The sequence below is a fragment of the Pholis gunnellus genome, assembly GCF_910591455.1.
Source record: "Pholis gunnellus genome assembly, chromosome: 6".
Classification (NCBI taxonomy): Eukaryota; Metazoa; Chordata; class Actinopteri; order Perciformes; family Pholidae; genus Pholis; species Pholis gunnellus.
In genome coordinates this window covers 11,653,533-11,678,389 of record NC_136532.1, presented here as the reverse complement: position 1 = coordinate 11,678,389, position 24,857 = coordinate 11,653,533, and the positions used below count along the sequence as shown (strand labels likewise).

The window sequence follows — 24,857 nt, the reverse complement described above, 5'->3', positions numbered from 1 at the left end:
GTTTTCCATTCGGATGGACTGACCCTCTTTTGACTTTCCTCCCAAGGAGAATGACAGCATTGGATTGTTTGTTGTTGGAAAGGACAAAACATATTTTGTTTTATTTTGAGGACTTGTTCGACCCTGTAAAAGCCGGACTAAATATTGTTTACCTCTCTCGCTATCATATGTGTAAATAAGCTCAGTGGATGCACTGGGAGACACAGAAGTGTAGCCTGCGTGACTCAGCCGGTGCACAGATACAAGATACTTTGTCGCTATGAAATCAGCCCTTAGGCTCGACGGCTTTATCTCATGATCTCATGGATGAATTATGATAACCCTTTGCACTTTTTGAGTTTTTCACCCTCTCACAGAAACCGGGAGGAGGACTTGAGTGTTAAAACAGTATAAAACTGCTTTAATTTTCCTCTTGTGTTGAGTCAGATCATCTCACCGCCGAGTGACGTCATATGTTATTCTGAAGCTTTGAACTGAAATACCTTTTCTATTTATGTAACGTGGTCTGCTGAATAGTTAAATGTAGATGGGTGTATAATGAGTTTGAAGGGTTGGTTTGCCGTAAATTGTCACTTTTGTTTTTAACAGCTTTCATTAGTAGTTTAACAGTCTGCGGATAAAACAGGAACAGCCCACTAAGTCAGCAATTAGCTTTCATGTTTCGTGTGTGGATGTTGAAACTTAATCTCTTAATAGTGACTTTTATGAATCAATTAAAACGTGTTGAATAGCAGAGGATGGAGGGTGAGTAAGAGGATTAAGAGCTCATGAGAGGTGCCGCTGATGGTTTTTGGCTGACCGCTGCATCTTGAAATCCTTAATAAGCAGCCGCTCTGTACTTTAACTCTGTCTGTGTTCTACTACCGTGAAGTAGCGCAAGCACTCTCTCCTTATCTTCCAGTGTGTCATACCTTAATATACTGTCCATTTGTTGGGCTTGGAGTCAGACAGTGGGACAACATCCATCCATTTCTTTTACTGCAGCACCAAATGCCTGGAGAGGTGAGGTCACTGTCAGCCGAGACCTCCCGGTCTGCTCCAGAGCACAACTCACACCGCCGCATATCAGCGATGAAGAGGGGAGGACATACAGGATACACACATGTTTGGAAATCACACACACACTCACACATATGCTACATGCTAGACACAGACACACACTGCCAACACACACATACATGTACATGCTAGACAGACACACACGGGAGACATATTTAGTTGAGTTGGGCCAGATGTTTTATCTCAGTCTGTATGTGTCAGAGCGCTCCGCTCCCTCTGACGGAGGAGTGATAATCTCTGGAGCCGGGAGCTCGGCACGTCTCCACGGCTGCTCTGACCGGGACCACTCGGATAATCTACACCACACTGACCGTGGGGGGGGGGGGGGGGGGTTGCTGATGTAACAAATGCTGTTCATGTGATGATTAATACTGTGCTGATGATTGCTGCATGTAATTAAAAAAGGCAAACAGTACAACTGCACATGAATCAGTTCAGTGACGCTTTCAACAACTTCACATCCTTTAAGTCGTATTCGAGGCTGTCTCGCATGTGAGCTGGTACAGGTTATTAAATACCTCTCATCAACCTGTTACATCATTTATCAAACAAAGGTTCCAATCATGCTCTGGTTGCAGCTTCTCAAATATGAGGATTTGCTGCTTTTCTTTGTTTTATGGAATCATACATTGAATATCTTTGAGTTTTGGAACAATCATTTGAAAGATTAGGAACTATTTTATGTAATGTCAGATTAAAACCGTGAATCGATAAGTTGAGCTCTCAAAATCAACTATTTTGATTGATTGAAGCCAAAATGTCAAAGAATCACTATTTCCAGCTTCTCCCATGTGAATATTTGTGGGTTTTTTCTGAGACTTCTGTCACAGTAAAGTGAATGTCTTTGAGTTTTGGATTGTTGATCAGACAAAACAAACAATGTGAAAATGTCAGCTTGGGCTTCTTTTTTTTTTTTTTACTATTTTCATTCCATAAACCAAACAACAACACTAATTGCCATTTGCGGCCCTTCTACATTGCAGATAGATGTTACTAAAGAGTCCACTCTTTTGAGGTTTGTTCTTCTCCTCGATCAGCAGTTCATCACAGTGTGGGTGCGAGGGAAGGCTGTTGTTGGAAAACGTTGTGAATGCCAGCAGGGAGGAGTTTGAAGGGGAGCTTGTGTTCCTTTGTAATGCCGTGCTGAGATAAGAGCAGCATCCACCACGTCAGCCCCTGCTGGAGCCCCGCGGGGTCATCCGACCCCTGTTGACCTGAAACTGTGATCACACAGTCTGTTTTATTAGCTGACGGGAGCGACATGATGGATGCCTCGGCGCTGTTCGCTTCTCGTTTGGCCTGTTGTTTCTGTGAAGGCAGTGATGGTTCTCTTACGTTTTGATGTGTGTTTCCTCTGATCCTGTAATCTGCTCGCACTCCCCTGCATGGGAGCCTCTCCTCTGTGTGTGTGTGTGTGTGCTTTCATCCTCGTGTGCATGTCTTCACACAGTCAGCTCTGTCTGTGGGCATGTTGTGTCCAAGTGCTTTTCAGAGATAAGACCCTCATTCTGATGTGTGTGAAAATTCTGTGAATAGAAGCGTCCCATCTTCCTCCCTGTAGCTCTTATTTTCTTCTTCTCTTTTATCTTCACTCCTCGTTTTTTTCCCAGCAGTTTTCTCATTTCTCTCTCTCTCTCTCTGAGTGATCTGTAGCAGAGGCAGTAAATTGCAGTGTGCCTGCAAACTGTGGGAGAGTTCCTGTGTCACAGTATTTAGCCTGAGAGCGAAGGAGAATGGATGTCAGATTAACACCGGCGCGCTCCATCACTGACCTTCTCTGCCGTCGCAAATCCAGAGAAAGAGTTGGACGTGAAATAACTTGAAAGAAGGAAGAGTGCATCGGTGAGATCTTTCAATCATCCAGAGGCCCCCGCTGAAAAGGCCAAAACATTAGCAACAAAATCTTGTACAACTTGTACAGTTACTGTTAATAAATCGGCTCATGTATTTCTCCCAAAACTAATTTCTACATTTTATGAAGTTTCTGTATTTATTACAAGGTAAAATATGGAGTAGAGTCTTTTTCTTTATGTCTGGTATGAAAGCTTGTTGATCGTTTGAAATAAATGTATGATTTCTATTGATACGCAATGCATGACAATTTAATTTTCCATTTAAAACCAAAGAAATGGCAGCAGTGCTTTTATTTATATTTTTAAACAATGTTTGTGAATGCCAATTTGATGTCTTTTAATGAAAACAGAATTCACACGAGATTCCGGCAACTCTTGAAGTATGTAGACGTTTAGCTTTCAGTGAGTGTGTTTTACAGTATGTCATACATGAGAGACACTTTACAGGAAACACCTCTATATCAGCTGGGATACCTCCCAAATAGATGCACTTAATGGACCAAATACTTACCCGTATTTACTTTTTATTCCTCCTATTCACACGTACTTTGTAAAGTGTTGTACGATGACCCTATTGATTCACACACACAGGTGTGACAACAAACGGCTCTTCCTTTTCTGTCTTTTCCTTCTCTTCTCTTCTTTTCTTTTCTTTTGCTCCCATGCACAAACCCTCCAGGACCCGGATCTGGAGACTGTGTTGTAAAAAAAAAAAGAAAAAAGAACAGCCGCTATCCCCCTGTGTCTGTATTTTTGTCCTCTGCACTGCTCAGCTCTGCACTGCCCCTCTTTAGCTTATCTTCCCTTTGTAGAGCACACAGAGCATGCATACTTATCTCCAATGGTGCAAAACGCAAACATACCCCCCACATGCTTGAGGGTTTCCATCTGCCGGAGGAAGAGGACACGAGACAGAAACACATGTTGGAGTAACACTGGCCAGACCTGAGGTGTCGTCGCTGGGTTCGGGGGTTTGGTGTTAATCCAGACAACAGAGATAGAACGTGCAGATGCAAAAAGACACATGAGGCTCACACAGGGCCTTCGTGAGTAATAATCTCCCATCTGTGCTGATGAAGAGGAGAGAAGAGAAGTGTGGCGTGCACACATAATCAACTTAGTTTTGTTTGCTAGTTCATGAATGTCATGATTATGCTTATCTGCAGGGTGCTGAAATCCTCTGAAGGTCGTTTTGTTTGTTTTCCGAGGGAGTTTCCAAAAACATGCAAGTGTTTGTCATCAGGATTGAGATGATGCTGATAGCTCTGGCTAAGCATGGATTAGCCTTTGAAATTCCTGCATCCAGTCATTAGTGCCTCCCACTGCATGTGTGTCTGCTCTTGGTGTGGGCTTTCTCCCTGAACACTGCACACCACATAACTTCCTGTCAATATCTGAGTATATTTGAGGATTTACTCTGTTTATTTCCAGCGTGCCCAGAGGGACTCGCCATGTTCGCCTTGTTAATCCTGCTGTTCTATCTCTGACAGAAGAGCAGAGCTCTTATCCATCTCTGTGTATTTGTCTTGCTGTGGGCTGTTTTGGTAACTCAAATACTTTACACATCGTAGTTTAAATGGATTAAAGATGCCCATTTCTTTCCCCTGCCGGGTTAAAAGTCAGACGCTGCATGGATCTGTTGAAGTGTTCTGAGGTCACACTACATATCAGTCGTCATGTTTGTTATGTCTGTCTTCTGTTTTGCCGGATGTAAAACCTACGGTGCAGTGCGAGTGATCAGGAGAATGACGTCCAGATTGTTGCATAGTCTTTCACATACATCTTCATTTGTGTCTCCATCGTGAAAGGCTCCTTATATTGTGTAAACTGTATGAGATCCATGATTAAAATCTGCCTCGTTTGTGATTAGTGTTTGTGTAACCTTAGCGAGCCCGGGTCCGACATACTTGGATTATTGCCGGACTTAAAGCTTTACCTCCTGCAGGCCAGCCATCACTCAGCACAGCGCCGGTTAGCGTTGTGCCGGATTAACGCAGGTTTGACCCCCACCAGGTGTGTGCGACTTGTGTATGCGTCTCACGTCTCGGCTGTGGTGTCGGGTTTTCCGGTGCCTCCCCAATGCGAGTCTACCTGAGTAGAGGCTCACTGTTCCACCCACTATATCACCGTGAACCCAAAAAGCCCAATCAGCTTTGATCCCACCCTGCGGCCCCTGGAAGTAAGTGGGGTCTAATCCCCAAAAAGCCTTAGAAAGACAGAGGAATGCCTGGCACACAGCACACCATTCACTCAGGGATTAGACTGAGAGGAGCTCAGCTTCACACAGTCATTTACTCCACTCACTCTCTGTGAGTATACACGTCCAGGTTTGTGGTGTGTGTGTGTGTGTGTGTGCATATCTACACGTATGCTAATTCTGCATGCACGCATACAAGGGTTCGACAAAATACTCTAAAACCTCAAGAAAACGTTGCTCAGCTGCCAGCAACCCAGGTCATATTAGGTTGAATGCTAATTAGCAGCATAATGAAAAGAGGTTTGGCAATCAGCTCTTTGATACTTCAGGCTTATGTGAGTTTTCAAAGCAGCAAAAAGCTCCAAAGACAAAGAGCCTGAATGTCCGTGCCAAGGACGAGAGCGCACTGGTCCAAAAAAAAAAAAAAAGAGTTTAGAGTAAAGTGGAAGCTGCTTTCAAATTGAGGCTTGGCGATACAAACAAATATTCTGTGATTGAATGATTTAGTCAAAGACTATTTTTCCGATATCAATACACAGACAGTAACGCTTAACAATGACTCTTTTTTCCTACAATCTTTCACGATATCGAGATGATCTCATGATGTTTGTATCATCGCACAGAGAATAATCAAATTAAGGATGATTCCACTGTTTCCAAAATAATGACACCACTGAGAAAGATAAATTATAATGTGATTGCATTAGAACCCAGCCTTATTGCAATTCCTGACAATACAAGCTAGATGCTTATAGGCGAAGCTAAGACATTACGGAAAAGTTGGCTCGTTCACATTATGTCTGAAGTTAATCACTGTTTCCGCCGTAATTAAATAACGGTCTTTTCATTTGTCAGTCTGGAACCTCAAGCTGTTTTACAAACATCTGTAACCCAGAAATCAACGGCAGCCGATCACCATCCGGTTTGATCATAGCAACACTCCTCTGAACAGATTTCTTTTTGGATCCTCGAAGGAGAAAGCTGAGCGCTAGAACCTGCTGCCTTTAATTTAGAGTTTCACTTTGTGCAGCAGCAGGATTCAGTGTGTCCACGAGAAGTGTGGAGGCCCCGTCTGTCAGCGCACTGAGCGGAGTGATGCAGTAGTATCAGGTGGATGGCTGTGTTATTCATGTCACAGATGCACAATATCGTGGGTCAGTCCCGCGTGTATGTTTGAACAGGTGCACGGCTCCACAGACATGTATAATGATGTAAAGAGTGATGCTCAGACTTGGCGGTGAGTTGATGGTGAAGACAATGAGGGAGCAGTGTGCTGCAGACTCATCGATCTTACGCTGAGCCTGGAGTGTGGAGGGAGCGGTGTTGGTCCTGGCTCTGTGCCACCGTTTTGAGAGCTTACCCATATGTGACCGTTGGTATGTAATAGAGCGATGGAGCATGAGTCGGTTGATCTAAAATCATCTAATGTCAGAGATGTGTGTCTGCTTTAGGATTCCTTCTGCTCTCTTACCTGAGAGTATTCTTGGGAGCTGCCTCGGTGAAGTTTTCATTTGAGGAGCGAATATGAGCCGTGTAAATCAGGGGCTTTGAGACCCTGCTGTTGAGTCAGGCCTGTGTCTACAGTAATAGACTGTATGTGACTCAGCCAGGGCCCACAACAAAGGACTTCTTCAAACATACAGCATGTCGGACACACACACACACACACGGCCGGCTGTGCTTTTATCAGCCAGACGTCCATGTCTGCTTTCCTTTCATGCATGAACGTATCTGCTATCAGAGAACATATTATGAACCCTGAATACTCAGAGGGCATTTATGCTACAGTGTCTCTGTACTGATATATTGCAAGAACCTATGAACCATAAAGGGCTCAGTATGCTCAAAGCAAACTAGTCGCCAGTGCTGCGTTAAAGGTGCGGGGTGGAGTTTTCTTGGAAACAAAGAATTATTTACGAGAGATGCACTGATACTCTCTCTCTCTCTCTCTCTCTCTCTCTCTCTCTCTCTCTGTCTCGACACTTGTTGCTCTTGCACTATGTATGCGTAAGCTATTTGTTAAATGAGACACGCTACTCTCATAACTCCATGCTTTCATCGAGACATTTTTATTGAAATTATTTTATTCGATAAGCTGAGTGAAAACGACATGAAAGCTCCAGCACAACTTTGCCCAGAGTTGTCGATGCACTGCTGCACAAATCAAGAGAGCCGCCACAAGCTCCTCTCTGTCGTCTCGTTGCTTCAGGAAGCATCAGATATCGTTTCATATGAGCTTAAAGAGAAGAACCTGTTAGAACCTTGAGCTCAGGTGGATACTTTAATTACCCAGCTGATGGGAACACACCTAATTCGCATTTTATTTGCTGCCACATTCGAAACATTGGCTTTAAATCGTGTTGATTGTGGAATCTAGCGATTTTGCGAAATGATCAGGCATCAGGCGATTACTTAATAGTTGCCACAGGGCTAATGGTAATGCTTGCAAAAAGTGACGCACGGCATAGTGTCCTGTAGGTTTTGGGTTTTCAGATCCGACAAGCACTGAATACCTTGTTTGAAGCATACTGAGGGCTTATATTCTGGTGGGTTTCGTGGTCTTTCTAGCGTTAAAGGCTTATATGGTTCAACTGAGAGAATTTTATTCCTCCATTGAGTTCATGGAACCGTTTCAAATCCCATTATAGTCATTTGACACAACGCAATTCTTTCATTTTAACACTAGTTAACATGACAATAAATGGGTCATTCTTGAAACTCAGTGGTTTTTTTTACTCAACCGTTTATGTTTCTACAGACTGTTTATATTGGCAGTCATGTATATTTACAATGACGAGGGGAATATCTGATGAGAAGATGTTGCACATAAAATTTCTTCCCACCGACTCCTTGCCTCTGTCCTATTTAAAAGTATGTGTTGAAACAGTGGTCTTAAGCTATTTCAGCATGTTAGATCGAACATTTTTCACCCTGACAAACCTCCGAGCGGGGCCGAATACCTCCGCAGTAAAATGATCCAAACTTACGAAGGCAAAATGGAGATTAGGGTGTTATATGAGATGTCCCAAAGGCCACTGACAAATCAAATGATTTATTTTGGTGGAGGAAATGGACATTGCTCTCTGAGAGAAGCTGAATCATGAGGAAAGTTGAAACAATAGTGAGGAAAGATTTGGCGTACTTCTCACCACACGTCCTCTGCTCTCAGTCCATTTATATTCCTGCAGACAGAGGCACGTTTATGGTTTGCTATTGAAGCAGAATATCATCCTCAAGCAAGTTGGAATGGGTACAATCAGGCAATCATGTCTTGGCTCTGGGTGGACGAGTGCCGTCACTATCATGCAGTCAATGTGTTCAACTGGAGCTTTTTCTGTTTGTGTTGTCATGGATCCTGCTGCGCGGTTGTCAGAGGGGACACGGTTGCTTTTATTGTTTACGTGGGTGGTTCAGAGAAAATGTCGGTTATTGAAACCTTTTTCTGAACAAGACTTGCTCTCCTGTGTACTCGCACACAAATCATACCACAGGAGGGGAAATTACACTTGGCTGGTGTGGCAACAGGCCTCTACACCGTAATAAGTGAGCGCTCAGACCAACCTTAACAAATACACCGCGTGTCTGACTGGACATGTCCTTCAAACACTCAGGGCAAAGGATTTACTCACCCAGCGCTGAGTGAGTATAGCAGAGGACATGGGGCAGGATGTCTAGCTGAAGGTCTGAGGACTGGGCTGTGCTCCGCTTGGCTGCAGATGTGGGCAGAGAGCTGGAGTGCTTGTCAGCCTCTGTATGGTAATGAGCGGGGTCAGAGTAAAGGGTCTACTGGCCGGGAATTCAGCCTGTGTGTTTTTCCAGAGAGCAGCAGTGTGTAAACGTCTCCACTGCTGTTCCTATTGCAGTTGGTCGAGTCATATTGTTTAGTCGAGCTATTGTTTGGATATTTTTGGTCCTCCAGTTATGCTTTACTTCAAAACAAGTTGCAGTAAAAACATTCTTTAACAATTCAGCGATTACAATTTGAGATTCAGCGATTGCATTACACTTACTGACCCCAGTAACGCTGCATTACTTTTACACGTTTGAGAGGTCGGCTAGTTTGCTGTCTGAACAGGAGTTGGATCGATGGAGCGTTCGGTGGAGAATTTGGTCCGGGACACGTTACACTGGTGCTGTTACATTGTGCTGACTTCAAGCTAAGAGCTGAACAAGAGAAGAAGAACGAGCAGTCATATGACTATATATAGCCTATTTTTAACAAACAAAAAGGTTTTAGCCTGTGATTTATTTGAAAGACAAAATGATTACCCGGCTGTGACCTACTGTCCTACTCGAGGGTTGTTCCTGTTGAGTCTTGATCAGGGATTTTTACTGAAACTTTGGGTGCTCTTTTTTTATTTTTACCTTCAAATGAAGTGTCTCTGCTTGTGTTTCTTGTGCCATTAGACTTTATTGTAGCAATGACGCCGTGCTCTCAGATCACAGCAATTACTTTGGTGAGACCCGAGTTGTAATAAAGCGGAATTGTCTTTTAAAGGGAAGCCAGCTGCACATAATGTTGATGGGGTTTACTTATTTCAGTCACAAAGGCTTATAAAGTGCACGCTGTTCAAAAGCTCAGTGCAGCATGCAAGTCAACAGCAATAACTTGCAGTTAATGTGTTTCAGTGCATGCGTGTGTGTGTGTGTAGAGGTCTAATTCTGGTCCTGGTTGTTTTTAGAGCTTTTGTTTGTCGCCCACTTGCGGCAGCGTTTTGGCTGAGAAGAGTCGGGTTTAATTACTGCAGCTTGTAGGGAGTGTTTTATATGGAGAGGTCACAGACAAGACGGACCCCTCCCAGCCACACTAAAGCAACAGCAGAGAAGTGTGTGGTTTCATTCAGTCGGTCCTGGAGTCCTGTTTTCACTGGTTTCCTTGGTGACCGCAGGAGAGACAGGGATGGGGTTGCACATCACTGGATAAGATGCCAACGAGGTCACTGAAAGGAAGAGTGTCGCCAAGGAAAAGTTTACAAAGCAGCTTTAATTTGGGTCAACCAGGGTCACGAGGGAGGAGCCCGGTGCCATTGGGGCTTCTGTGTTATTGCGTCTCTCTTAATAAAAGTGAAGGGTGTGAGCTGGACCGTCAGCCTCTACTGTTCGCTTTTATTAGACATCTGCTGCTTTCAAGTGGAGGAAACGTTTAAAGAGTGGCGGGTGGATTTGTAGTGCAGCTTGTCCCAACCACATACTGTCTCAAATCAGCGTACTGCAATTTGACAGATGTGCCCACCACTGATTTTAGCCACTTTACACTAACCACCGCATTGTTTGCTTCCATTGGCACCACACAGATTGTTTCCATTTTGCCATATGTCAATTTTATCTTGTTGCTTTTGGATACCAATGGTACAACAGCACATTTGATTTATTCCATTTTTAAATTCACTTAAAATGATGTTTATTTTGTATTCTCTCAAGTTTGTGTAAACACCAGATTCTCTTTATGTTTTGTGGATCTCTATCTTTGAACACAAGCGGCCTCTCCTGTTGTTTGCGGACACAAAGAACACCACCACACTTCTACACCCCAAAACAAGTGGTTAACAAAGTGGAGGCAAAAGCCTGCTCTGCTCAGTATTTAGAGGCAAAGGCGGTGAGCGATTGTGAAGCCTTGCAAGGTTCCTGTAATTAGTATTTTTGAGTGCCTTGCCGGTATTCGCCACAGTCTGGACCAAACCTCTGTGGGTGAGATAGTAGTGTTGGGTCTCTCATGATAAAACCTTCTGGAAGATACAATAAGCAGGAAGCTTGATGGGAGGGAGGTTATGGAAGGTGAGTGCTGCATCCTGTACAGAGCGGTCTATCTCACAGCTGTATGCCCAGTGAGGCCCAGTCTCCTGTCCCAGAATGCCAGTGAGAGCGCACGTCTTTAGGCCAGACGAACACCTCTGTCAGCAGACCACAGTCACCCCGCCAGTCATTCAGCCCGGCGCTGCACTGTAATTACACACCACTGCCTGCTGTGGAGGGGGCGGGAGGGGCAGATGCACACTCCCGCCACTGCCATCAGCATCAATGCAGGCATGTGCTGGAAAAACAGAGAGAGTGAGAGAGACGGGGAGAGTGTGTGAGAGGGAAGGTGAGGTAAAGACAGCCCTGTCTGGGACGGCGAGGCGGGAGGAGAGGCAGGAGACCCGCCTCCTTCCTGTGAAAGATTAGAGGTTGTGTGTGCGAGCACATCTGGATGGACTGGAAGAGCTGAAAGGGCTGATGTGAGAATCAGCGAAACCAAACTGAACACACTGAACTGGCCTCTGCAGCGTTTCCTTCTGTTTGTGTATATGTTTGTGCACCATGCCTGATATTGGTATGAATGTCTATACACGCATGCTTTTAAAAATCTCAAGTTAACAGCTAAAAGAGGCATCTGATCTTTTTGTCTGAATTACAACAATGGCAATTGTTGTAAACAATTAGTTTAGTTAAAGTAGTACTGACTGTAAATGTCACAAAGTAAAAGCAGACTATATTCATGCTCAATAAAAGAGATGTAATTCCCTTCGACTTCAATAAAAACTTAAAATTACTGACTTTACCACAAATTCCAAAAAGCTGAAGTACATAAATCATCTCCATGCAGTAACCAGACTTCATGTAATTTCCCCGTTGGTAGTGACTGACGGAGGTCTCGCTCTGTGGAGGTTGTGGTTAGGGTGTCGTGGCGAGTGTGTGCTGCACTACGCTGCCTTGGGTTACGTGTCTGTGCTGATTGATGAGGTGAGATGTGTGTGTGCACGAGGTGAGAACCTCTCTGACCCTGCACACTCTCACCTCAGGGTCCTGGAGGCTAAAGCTTGGTTTCATTTGCAGCAGGTCTTTGCAACACCCCACCTAGACTTGTAAACCAGAGCAGCTGTAGACCAGCACTTGTTTTCAACTTAAACACAGTGTGAAGGTGAGGATTCAGTCTCGCTCAGCTTCCCTTTTTCTCCGGGATCAATTATCTGACCAATTGTTGTGGCAGGCCAGCGCTTCCTTCTCTGTCATTACAGTGGAACCTGTCCAGTGTGTGGGCCGCTCCATTCTCAGGCTGAGAGGTTTGGGAGGCAGAGGGGCAATACCAAAGGAAGGAAACGATGAAGTGTGTCCCACCCTTTGAGTCAGTCACCTAATAAAAGAAAGCAGCGAACCTGGGAAAGCACAGTAAACACGGTGGTTCAGATGCGGCTTTGCACTGTGCTGAGCACCGAGCCCTGACGGCCAGACTGAGACCCGTCAGCTGTGTGGGAGGTGGAAGCTGCTGATGGGTCTGCTTACGCTTTAATACCGGCTGTGATTGATTTGAGTCGACCATCTGAGAAAAGGTTGCCGTATCCATCTTTTTCTTTCCCAATACTATGTACCCGATACCGGTTAATTAGCTCTGATATACCGGTGCTCGTGTTGACCAAATCTAAAATCTGTATAGCTCCCTGCGAGGAACTCATTGGAACAATTTTCAGCAGGACAGTGATTGCTGGACTATTCGGCAGCGTGCCACGACTTCAAATAATGACATAGACAAAGAATCTATCACATCATGGTCTCATCACGATACCGGATCTGCTTAATTGGGGCAGTATTGGCGCGCGTCCTTGGTAGAAGATCTCAGGATCCGGGTCAAACATGTGTGTGAGATGCACTTTGCTCGCAGTGGAAAAACAGCTGACGCAGGTGGAATGAACTGAATGTTTGTGCTCTTCTACTTCTGACCAGCCAGCCTGATATAACAATTGTTGATTCTCGCCTCGGTTCTAGTAGCCTCAGCCTAATACTTTGAACACAAAAATGTCATTGTCTTACTTATTAAATCCACTAGCCTAAAGACTGTAGTCTCCTGACGTCAGTACTTAACATAATGGATTTCATATGAGTCTATTTTGCATTAAAAAAAATAGACAAAAGAAATTCCTGGCTCAGCAAACATATGTTCTCAGAATCCTCCTTTTCAGCGCACGTGTGTGTGTGTGTGTGTGTGTGTGTGTGTGTGTGTGTGTGTGTGTGTGTGTGTGTGTGTGTGTGTGTGTGTGTGTGTGTGTGTGTGTGTGTGTGTGTTTATGTAAAGGCAGCAGCGGTCTGCAGTCTGTTCGAGACAGTGCAGAGAAAGAGACAAATGCCTTCCCTGGTTGGCTGTCAGCATCTGGTCACTAATGATGCTGCAGCGCTGAGCTCAGCTAATTGACCAGACAGAGATGGATCAGGACCTCGTACTCTGCTGTGTCTGCTTGCTGTGTTTGTGTGTGTGTGTGTGTTTTGATGTTTGCGTTCACAGCTGCTGCCAGGCCCCTGTACTGCATCTCCCTACAGGAACTTCAAAATTTGAGATAACTAAAGAAAACAGTACAGACATACTGTGATGTTATACATTTGTCCACCATCTGCTGCGGACAATATGAGAGGACAACCAAAGTCTCACTCGTACATTTATGAAGCTCCTAAAGGCCCGTCTGTGTGCAAGCTGCTGATTCTTCCTGCAGAAGATAAATAAACCTCAGTAAGTGACGAGCTTCGAGGATCGGGCAGTCGGTTCAGTGAGACGTGTGTTTAAGGGTTCTGGTTGGCAGAGCTAACTGGGCTCTTAGCATGAGAGCGCTGGTTTATTTTCACTGGGAAAGTATCACTGAAGGAATGACCTTGGCCCATTATTAATACAGCCTGTGTGTGTGTGTGTGTGTGTGTGTGTTTGTCACCCTTGCACTTTTTTCTCTCTCACACACACACATACACAGCCATACACAAAAGCACATGCGCACACACCTCAGTTTGTAGAGCGAGAGGTGCAGCTGCAGTCCTGGTCACCGTTCCCTTGGCTCTCACCCTGGTGGCACCACCGACGCTCCAAGTGGGTCTTAAAGGGCCAATTATAACAAGTTTGGAATAAATCTCCCATAATGATAATATAATGGTATAATAGTAAGAGAGCCGGTTGGTAATGCTTTTGTTGAATCCAAGTCGAAAACGTTCCCCTCTCGGCCCTTCTCACACTGAATTACAAACACAGTTTGTTACCAAGGCGAGCTATCATTCACCCTCTGTCTGTCTGCATTGTCATGCCTCAAAATATATATATATAATGTGAGCAAGGAAATTAAAATATAATCACAAGCAGTTTGTCTCAGCTGTATCTGAATGATGTTTGGACGCAAGGTACAAATCTGAACAGACAGCGTAGTGTTAATGAGTTAAACCATGAATATTTAATCTAGTGGTCAGTTTATTCACTGCAGCAGCGAGTGAAGTGAAGCTGAGGGAACAAAGCAGAGAAACTCGCGTCCACGGGGCGACGTGTGTGGCAGACACATTGCTCCGATTTCAACGGATGATTTCATCGGCCTTTCTAACCTTAGCCCCCAACTACATGCATAGAAAGACTGTGTGTTGTAAGAGCTCACTTTGGATGGCTTCAGAGCTCCACGATAGACTTTGATTTAGATGAATTCAGTCTAGATAAGTGTTCTGTGCGGAATCTGATTTGCTTTTTAGAGGCTTCACGTCACTACCGGAGTCCTGCTGCTACAAAATACCTTTATGCACAATACGAAGTGCATATTATCATGTACTCGAGCATGAACATTCATGGCATAAACGCCTGAATACACAAACTATTAAATGTCATTAAGTAGGAAATAGGAAAAGATAACCTTCTCCATGTGACCTTCGCTCATATCTTTCTCCTTTCCCTATGAGATTATTGCGCCAGCAGGGAGAAAGATTATTCAAAGAGTGTTATTAAACAAATGATTAAACTGTGTGTGTGTGTGTGTGTGTGTGTGTGTGTGTGTGTGTGTGTGTGTGTGTGTGTGTGTGTGTGTGTGTGTGTGTGTGTGTGTGTGTGTGTGTGTGTGTGTGTGTGTGTGTGTGTGCGAGAGAGACAGAGCTGATGTCAGGACGGCCTCTGGCCTGCTGAATTCTCTGCGGGTGTATTTCTCTAGTGCAGAGCTCTGACTCAGCCTCTGATTAGGGACCAGTGCAACATGGGGGCAAAAGGTCAAATACATTCACACATTTCTTTGACCCCCCCCCCCCACCAGGGCAATCAGCCCACTGAGAACAAAGAGTGGATACAATGAACTGCGTCGATGGGGGGGGGGGGATTCATTAAATGTAATGATGGTATTGTTGTCGAAGTTTCATCCTCTTTCTCCAGGCCTTGAACACAGCCTGCACACACACACACACACACACACACACACACACACACACACACCGCTTAGTTAACAGACTCTCATGAGAGATGCAGAGGAAAAGAGGGATCTTGCAGGATTTCAAATTTTGTTGTTGCAAGACAGACAGACAGAGAGAGAGTGTGTAAGAGGTGTGTGTGGGAGACCACTGTGCCTGTGCCAAAGCTGGGTTCATGCTTCATACAATAGCAGGAGTGTGGGTGAGGGGAACGTGCTTTCCTCTAAAGGGAGTAGTGATGCCTTTAGGGGTGAGAGCTAGATTTCCTCTCCAGAGCCCTCTTTGTAATGGAATGCATCTACCTCTCTTTGTCTCCGCAGTCGTCCCCATGTGGACTGAAGTGCGCTGCAGACGAGTGAAGAGCAGATCCGTGTGTGTTCTCCAAGTACATTGTTATTAATATGAAGGACGGTTTTTCGACAATCTAGAGCGCATGCCATAACATTTCAGTCTCAGCTCTTACATGGTTTAAATCCATCTACACTTGTAATCCTGTGAGAAATACCCAGAACCCAAAACAGTGAAATCATGAGTGCAGAGGTTGAGGAGGGGGAATCATTGAAGCGGTCTCACTTTACCCTAAACCATGTGTTCTGTGTACTTTTCATACTCCTCTGCCCTCTCTCTCCCCCCTCTTTGGGTAATCACTAAACCCGTTATGTTTTCCTGTCTTAAGTTCCCAAAGGATTATTTTCCTTCTTGACAATAAGCTCTCCACTTCCCTTTCCTCTGGATAGAGATAGATCATAACATCTGATTGGTTCAATAAGGGAGGCTGCTCTCCTGCTCCATCTTGGTGCTGCAGGTGCTGCTTCGTGGCTTCTTTTAGTATAGCACTTGGCGTTGACCGTGGCCGCTGGCCACTGAATGGCAAAGACGTGCTTCCTGGCGGCTAATGAGGTGCTGAACCCAGCCTCTTGTTTGTATCAGGAGCACCTGGGCCGACCAGAGCCAGACCAGGCCAGACAAAGGAGTCAGTCTAGCATTTCCAAAAGATCTGCCCATTCAAAACATCCAGAACCCAGGGACACAAACTCCCACACTTCATAAAATGAAGGCAAGACAGAATGCGAGCCGAGACTGCCCATTCTCTCTGCACAAGGAAACTATTGTTTGTCTTTACACTCCCTCTCTGAAAGGCTTAACGATTGTATACTCCAAAGAAACAAGGCCAAAGGAAAGCAGCTTGGCAAAGATGTTTGTCTCTTGGAAATGTAACAATGACAAAAGCAGCAACTGTCTGGTGATTTCCATTTCTGTCTCGTCTACAACTCTTAACTTGTTGTATTCTTATTGCCGGCTCTCTCTGGCGTTCTAATATTGAGAAGTTCACCTGGAGGATAGAAACCCACAGACTGAAACAAGTTGATTTCTAGTATCATCCTCAGTGAAACGGTCCTCACAGAACCCACAGCACAGGAAGATGGATCAGTTGACTATTACTGCCCTCCACATTGCAGCTGTCATTGGCACCTGTGGCCCCCAAAAAAAATCAACCGATCTGTTTATTTTTTTTCCTACAATTTCAGCACATGGCATCGACAGTATGGTTACGGTTAAGCTACTAAAACACTTGGTTAAAGAAAGAGAGATCGTGGTTACGGTACAAGTAAAACAACAAGCATTCATGTCTGTGGAGCGCCCTCTCTCTCTCCCTCAGTTCTCAACTATCATCTGTCAAATAAAGGAGCAGACACACCCGAGGACTACGGTGACCATGAGGGAAATACTACTTCCTGCATTGGCACTTGACAAAAGAATTGCAGAATCTTCCAATATAACTGACATTTCTATTGTATTTGCTTCACGTTTCACTCATGTTTGTCTGTCCGTCAGCTCTGAAAATAGTGAGAAATGCCCATTATAATTTCCCAGAACCAGAGGTAGCGTCTTCAAATGTCTTGTTTTGTCCGACCAACAGTCCAAAACCCAAAGATTTTCAATGACATAAAATAGAGAAAAGCGGCAAAGCCCCGCATTTGAGAAGCTGAAACCAGAGAAAATACGTTTTTGGTTAAAGAATGATTTGAATAATCGACTAATCCTCTCGGCTCTAATGTCAGCAGTGTGTTGCAAAAACCATTTGAACTGATTTTCATTTGATTTGGTGGACAGACAGGTATCGGGCCCTCAAACAAATAAATAGATCTTAGTGTGAATTAGGAATTGTGATATCCACCATTTGATTGCTGGTATGATGGGTAATGGACTGCACTTATATAGCGCTTTTCAACCCTAATGGACAAAGCACTTTACAACTTGCAATTGCCATCGCCGCCACTAGGAATGCAAGTAGAAACCTCCAAATCTGAAGATTATATTTTCAAGGTCAATAAATCGCTATGAATTCAGATCCAAGCCACAGAGGTGACATGTTTCTGTGTCTTCATCTTCTGTTACAGATGCAGGGAACCAGCTCGTAGCTCAAGAGGCCGTCAGGAAACCATCCACGCTACGCCGCCCGCCTGCACGCACAGGAGAGACACTCTCCAGTAAGAACATGTTACTGCTTTGACTATACTACAAAATAGCAAAAGCTATGCTACATGTTAAAGTGTCTGATTCCTGATGGTAAAGAAAACTTTTGTGTTTTTTAGATTGTCTCAACTGCAGTCGAATCACGGCTTTGACCGACAGGCTGAGCTCACTGGAGGCGAAGGTTTGGACACACTCAACCAGCCACATTATCTGAATCACTGAGCTATGATACCTTAATTAAGCATATCACCCACACTTGTTTTATGTCTTCCTGAACCAGGTCCAGTTATACACTGCCCCGGCATCCATATCACATCGCAACCTTCAGGGTAAAGGAGCAACTGCACCAGAGGCCTCTTTACTGATGGGGGCTGCGCCCGCTCAGGGAGCTCCTGGTGAGCAGGGACCTGCAGGTAGGTTTATCATGCTGTGATGCATGAATATGTTTTAAGTTAACAGTGAAAATACAGCATATTTCTGTCTAGTGGAGTCCAGGGTTTTCGTGTTTTGATAATTGGGTCAGAAATCACTCTCAGCTCTCAGCTTTTCTCGGCGAGCAGCAACTCTTTGTTCTGCCCTCTACCTGCTCACCTCTGCTCAGATCCTATTTCCTCCACCGCACTCATTTCCTTTAACTTCAGAGCACGAAAATCTCCCTCTCCTCTCCTGGAGTCGAGCGCAGCACTGTGAGAGTTCACTAACGTTCACGAACTTTAAAAAGCGATCTTAAAATGTGTTTTAACCAGAAGTTATACCCAGTTGTAGCCACTATGTGAAGGCAATGTATGTGATTATAGAACATTTCAAATTACTCTGATCGCAGAATTCTTTAATCCCCGTGGAAATGTGTGCTGTCCACGACCCTCATTCACTCATTCACTACCGTCTATAGAATAGACACTCAGTAGTTTTAGACTGTGTCAAAACCTAGCACCTACATTACCCACAATGCAACTTGACCACCAACAGTACGGTCGGAGGTTTGGTTGTGAAATGCTAGTAGTGGCTAATTATCTCGAGCTGCTAGCATTAAGCAGAGATGCGGATCTGGCTACAGAGGTCTGGTAAACTCTACTTTACTCTTCTACCTCCACACCTTCAGATGTCTCGACTCAAGTGACATCACTTGAGGTCATTTTGTCAGACATCCCTCAGCTCCCTCTGGAGACAGAAAGGACTTTGTACAGGGTTTTTTTTCCACATGTTTGCTTTATACTCAGACAGAATTTAGAGAGTTTCACCCCATCCCTCATTGGATTTTACACAACCTCTTCTCCAGGTGTTTTTTCACGGAGCTACACCTCTCATCTCTGTTTTCATTACAGGTCCTCAGGGTTCAAATGGGAGAGATGGGCTTCCTGGCAGAGAAGGTAACTTCGTTGCTTTCAGCCCATGTAAAATCATTTAAGATGAAAACAAGTTAAGGCTTCGTGATTACTCATGACTGTTTCCTCCTCTTAGGGAAGCTAGGGTCTCGAGGGCTGCCAGGTCCCAGTGGGCCTCGGGGGGAGGCTGGGACAAGGGGCCCATATGGAGCTCCTGGATCGAAGGGATCTTCAGGACCTGCAGGTAAGCGAGGACTGAAAGTAGAAATAGAGTTCACGGTTGTGAGGCGAGAGAAACAAATGAACCTTGCCTTAGACGAGCATGTTGTAGTGATTTGTGTGTGTCATCGAGAGAGACAGAGGGTTTTGCAGGGCAGTTGTATACTTGCCTGTCCACTTAATCTATTGTCTATAGAACAAGACATTTTGAGGGCTCACTGTTGACAAAAGACCCGAGGAAAAATCAGGAAGATCCCCAACAAAGGACCGGTCTGTGTTGTCCTGCTTCAGATTGTTTGTCTTTCTCTTAAACCACTCAATCAAACCCACAGACCCTCTAGCGGAAAAATGTTGGAGCGTCCCAGTGGCCTGCTGGCAATTTGCTGGAATTTGGTCATTTTGTTGGTTGGCTTTTTAAATCACATGTTTCTAAAAAAAAAAGTGTTGTTTCAGTGGGCAGTAAAATCCTTTGTTTTCAGACTACATATAAACTCCAACAAACATGTGCTGCTGCTCACCAACCTGAGTCATAACTCTGTGTACTCAAAGCTCACTGGTTATGTAGAAATAATAGATGACCTGTTGGGGAACAAGTAAATCCACAGGCAGCTGTGACATGAATGATGACTAAGTAAATGTCAGTATAGGTTTGTCACAACGTCTACTCTCGCTATAGGCTGTTGTTCCTCTGCAAGGATCATGAAGGGAGTGCCTCTCTCCTCTCAGGATAAAATACGACCCCTGCTCTGTGCCTGCTGCTTGGTAAAGATGAGATTTAGAGCAAAAGTTAAACTATAAACCCACTTTCCAAGAAGCGCCATGTGACTTCAATCTGAAATGAACATGATCTATACATACACAAATCCCAGATCCTTATGATTTCCATATGCCTGTGGTGTTATTGTTTTTTCTATCTCCATTACTTCATAAGTGCCCAAAGCCAGAGGTATGTCTTAAGTTGCATCCGAAGCTCTGTTTTCCTTATTGTGCTGATTTCTTTTTTCATTTTAAATAGAAAGATAAACACAGAACTGGAATGTGTCCAATGTCATGGGAAATGTAGACAAATATGATTTTGAGCCGGAGGTCATTGGAAAGATGGGAGGAAAGTGAACTTGTGTTGTTAGGAGAAGTGATGTTAAACATTATGATGTATCCTGAGAAGTTACAGTAAAATAGTTTTACAAACTTTGACTTATATATTGATGTACCATCCCCCGGCTGCTCTAGGGACCCATTATTCTGCAGGAACAATTTAAATTGTATCCCCTAATGTCTCACATAGACTCTAAATGGCCACTTTGATTGGCCATTTGAACCACTATCCTGCGGATTGTAGCTTACAGTCTCCCTGGTGCAGCCAAAACACAGCCGGTCATGCTGCAGTGTTTACCAAGACTAAGTGAAAACGGCCCACAGAAGTGTCAAATCAGAGCTGTAATAACATTACCTTGCAAAGCCGTAATTAGTGGGCTGTCATTGTCAGTTGCATCAGTACATAAACAGAGAGGTGATGAGTCTGGGTCCGTCGGAGGGCAGGAGGTGGTGTTTAGGGTGCAGCATTACTTCAGGCGAGTCCAAACAATGAGGTCAGATGTATTTGTGGTGCTTTTTTTCCACCTTCAAAAAATGTCTGGGGGAGGAAGAGGGACACTTCTGGACCGACCAGCCCATGCGGACCAGCTACAGGCTTTTACATATACACACACACACACACACACACACATATGTCCAAAAGCTAGTAGTGTGTATGCAGGGAGCATTTAATTTTCTATGAACCAGTGCCAGCAACACTTTGCAGAGTTTGATGGTGTTTATTTGAGTTTCCCCGTGTCTCTAAATCAGTTCCCAACACCGGACCATTAAAGACCCTCCTCCTCTTTTTAATTACAGAGGAACAAAGTCGGCCAGTTTATACACCTCTCCTCTGTCCAGCTGCTCAGTTTACTTCACATGTGCACATACATACTTAATGTATAGTGGCACACACACACACACACACATATCCTGCCAGCCACTATTATGTTGTATCATTCAGCACTTTATCTAATCTATTTCCTCTCTGGTCTTTGTCGTAGTTTATCCTCCTATCATCACATCACTCACAGTCATTTATCATCCCCAGTGTGCCGTTGGGCTGTGCCTCTCCAGAGGAGATTTTTATGATCATATTTTGCTATGACATACCTCTAAAATACAGTATGTCTGTCACCACAGTGATGTTTCTGTTATTTCTCCTCTCAGGGCCCCGTGGTCCACCAGGACTCCTAGGAGAGAGGGGTCTACCAGGCCTGCCTGGCCCTCCAGGGCCTCCAGCTCCGGCCAGTGCCCACATCCCAGAACCAGACCACAGTAAGACCCTGGACAACTGACAGACTTCATACAGTCACCATGACACAAATTCCACACCAAAACATTATTGTAACATGTATTTGTTAACAACATGAGTCTTAAAAGAGTACTTTACCAATATAGCATTGCCTTCGATGGACAGTTTGTTAAAAATGGATGCAGCCGAACCAAAGATTTTGACTTTTTTTCCCCCATACATTCTTCCTCTGGTCAAAACTTGGTGCCTACATTACCAACAAGGCAACTCGACTTGGGTGCGTTAAGCTAGTAGTGGCTAATGGTACACTAACTGCTTTCTACCTCCACACACACGTCTTTTATTTTCAAACTGGCTTCATGCTACTTTATTCATATACAGTAGTACTCCCCAAGACCTGTAAACGTACTTTAATCTGCTGTGTATTTCATTTCAATGTAACAAAATCAGTTTGCCATGAATTGGCATGAGCGCATGTACACAAATCAAATCAAAGCCTTTGTTCTCCGGCTGCATGATGATGTTTGGTTTTACGGAGTGCAAACTGTTGATATTCATGTGTCTTTAGCAGGCTCACAGACTTTTCTCTCCTGCTGCATAAAAGCTTTCAGAAGTTTTAGGACTACTGATAAACAAAGGCAACAAAGAGAATGAGAAACAGACAGGATGGTGGTAATCCTCTCACTGCTTCTCGCTCCTTATTGTCTACCAGCCAAGTAGAAGAGAATCAAAGAGTATTAAATGAAGGCAGAGGCAGTCTGAGATAGACTCAGACTTCACATGCTGTGATGAGAACCTGTCCATCACTGATGTCACTCAACAACTTCCAGATGTAGGCAAATGAAGGGAACTGTGAGAGACAGATGGGGGCCCACTCCGGCTCTTTCAAGGTCAAGGCATCTGCGTTTTTTAATGTGGATTCAGTGGTAAAACAAAGAATGCAGCGCACATATTTGTAAGCTCCGGGTTCCTGCGTGGAGAAAGCTGTGGGTACGTCGAGGTTGGCATGATGATTTCTGAGACTGCGAGCCATTTCTTTCACATCAAAGTAACAGTAGGGGCCGTGTTGAGCTTCCTTTGGAAAACACTGGCTTATTTGGCTTTTAAGTCTGCATCAGGAGGTTGGAATTCCCTTCTGCTGAACAGGAGAGGGCTCCTATCCAGCAGCCAGAACGTAGTAGTGAGGAGGAGCATTGTTGTTTAAACATCGCTCACACGTTATTCATGTCACGTTAAGCCACAGATGCCAGCGCGTTCTTTAAAGTAAATGAAGACAGAGTAGAAATAGACAGAGAGGGCGGCCCTGTTTTGGATGTCACCTCTTGTCGAGATCTGTTAGCGATGTGCAACGTTCTGGCAGCTGGAGGACGTTTCTGGCTGTCAGCTCTCCTCCTCCTCCTCCTCCTCCTCCTCCTCCTCCTCCTCCTCCTCCTCTCTGTGTCTCCTGTCTCATGCTGTGATTGGATCTGTGTTTCCATATAAAATGACCCAATGACCGCACACTTCCTCTACCGCTCACATGTTCACCACCCTCTTCCTCTTGTAGACTCAGTTAGATGAAGACGTCCAGTCAGTGTTGTTACACAGTGGATATGGAAAGTTTTTTTAATGAATGGGAAACACAGATCTACTACTGACAGGGCTTTCGAACACATTTTAGTGTAGATTACCAACCTGTTGAAGTCGTTAGGTGAAGTTTTCGTATTTGTTGGAAGATACCGCCCTCTGGAGGTTACTCTAATGTAATGAAGATCGCCTTCATTTCCCTAAGTCGGACTTCTCAGGCAGCGTCAACTCAGTTGGATTGCTTTGTGCACAGCATTTACTGCAGGAATGCAGCAACTTCCCAGGTGCAAGTGACAGCAGGACTCAAGGCCCTTTCAGACCGAACGCAACAGCGGCACTACTGCACTTTAAAACCCATTATTTCCTAAGGCTTGTGCCGCGTTGAGAAAAGCGTGGGCGCAGCAAGATGTGAGCCCAAACCATGTTCTGTCTGAAAAGGCAGTCATAGAGCAACAAAAAAACAAAAGTAAAACATCACACACTGGAAAGGCTTGGATCAATATTCTTCACAAGTTCATATCTGTTAAATCACAAATCGCAACTGTGGGAACAGGACATTTCGCCCACAGGCTTCTTTAGATTCACTTCTCTGGGAGCACTTTCTCTCAGGCTACATACAAATCATGCCTCATTCACTAAAACCATGGACTCCAACCTAAAGATCACCATCTATCAATGTATACAACCATTTGATTGGTGAATCTTGTTGGAGGCACAGCATCACATGAATTACTGCATACCCACGACACAAAGAGAGTAACATTACATGTTCATGTCATGGCAGTGATCATAACTAGAGGCAGGTTTGAGTCCCAATGATTCCCTTAAAGGCAAAATAAAAAGAACATAGTTGATGAAATAATACATGTAATAAACTGTACAGTAATGAAAAAAGTAAGTAGCCGCCATTAAATACACGCAATCTGATTCAACTCCAGGTCGTGGAAAAGACTTCTTCAGCAACACTTTCCATGACTCACGAGGGTTGCCTGTTCCAGGACCTCAGGGTCCCCCCGGGCCTGTCGGTGAGTGTTTATCACTTTCTATGTTGTGTTTATCTTTGCACTGCACAGAGTATGTTTTGGGAATCTCTGTCCCTACACTGAAAGATGCAAATATCTCAAATGCTTTTACATACAAAAATACGGCCTCTAGCTTCAGTTTCTGTGAGTTTATATGTTTATCGTTAACCAGGTGACCAAACACAAAAACATCCCTCAAAGTTGAGTCCAAACACTGAAAGTTACTTCTTTAAACTTAATTAGGTCACAAACACCTATGCTGTACATAACACAACAACACAATGTGCAAAACACGATTAGAACCCAGCACCACCTCCACCATGAGGGTGCTAACATGAGTCTTTCTCTCTAATACGCAGGTCCATCGGGTCCCAGAGGCCCATCAGGACCTCCAGGTCCATCAGGACAGAATGTAAGCTCACTCACAGCATTATGGTGCACTTACTGAGTTTAGCACTGTCCGATTTCTTGCTGTACAAATTCATCGTTGTCATTTTGAATTTCCTTTCCCGTCTCAACACAGGGGAAGTCCGGAGCCCCTGGAACGCAGGGCCCTGTGGGTCCAAAGGGAGAACGTGGGGAGAGAGTGAGTACACCCACAACTTGATGATATTCAGTCGGTTTCCCTCATTTACTCTACATCCT

At 44.5% G+C, this 24,857-nt stretch overlaps 1 protein-coding gene across 1 annotated transcript in view; it reads left to right on the top strand.

Annotated features, from left to right (window-relative positions):
- emid1 (EMI domain containing 1) overlaps positions 1-24,857 on the top strand; it is a gene marked incomplete at both ends in the record, with an annotated part of 51,368 nt that overhangs the window by 22,351 nt on the left and 4,160 nt on the right. Inside the window, 9 exons of the mRNA XM_079160481.1 lie at positions 17,676-17,765; positions 17,871-17,932; positions 18,032-18,164; positions 19,077-19,121; positions 19,213-19,320; positions 21,540-21,647; positions 24,129-24,215; positions 24,572-24,624; positions 24,736-24,798. Of these exons, the coding sequence (XP_079016607.1) occupies positions 17,676-17,765; positions 17,871-17,932; positions 18,032-18,164; positions 19,077-19,121; positions 19,213-19,320; positions 21,540-21,647; positions 24,129-24,215; positions 24,572-24,624; positions 24,736-24,798 (749 nt within the window). The remainder of the gene's footprint in view (positions 1-17,675; positions 17,766-17,870; positions 17,933-18,031; positions 18,165-19,076; positions 19,122-19,212; positions 19,321-21,539; positions 21,648-24,128; positions 24,216-24,571; positions 24,625-24,735; positions 24,799-24,857) is intronic.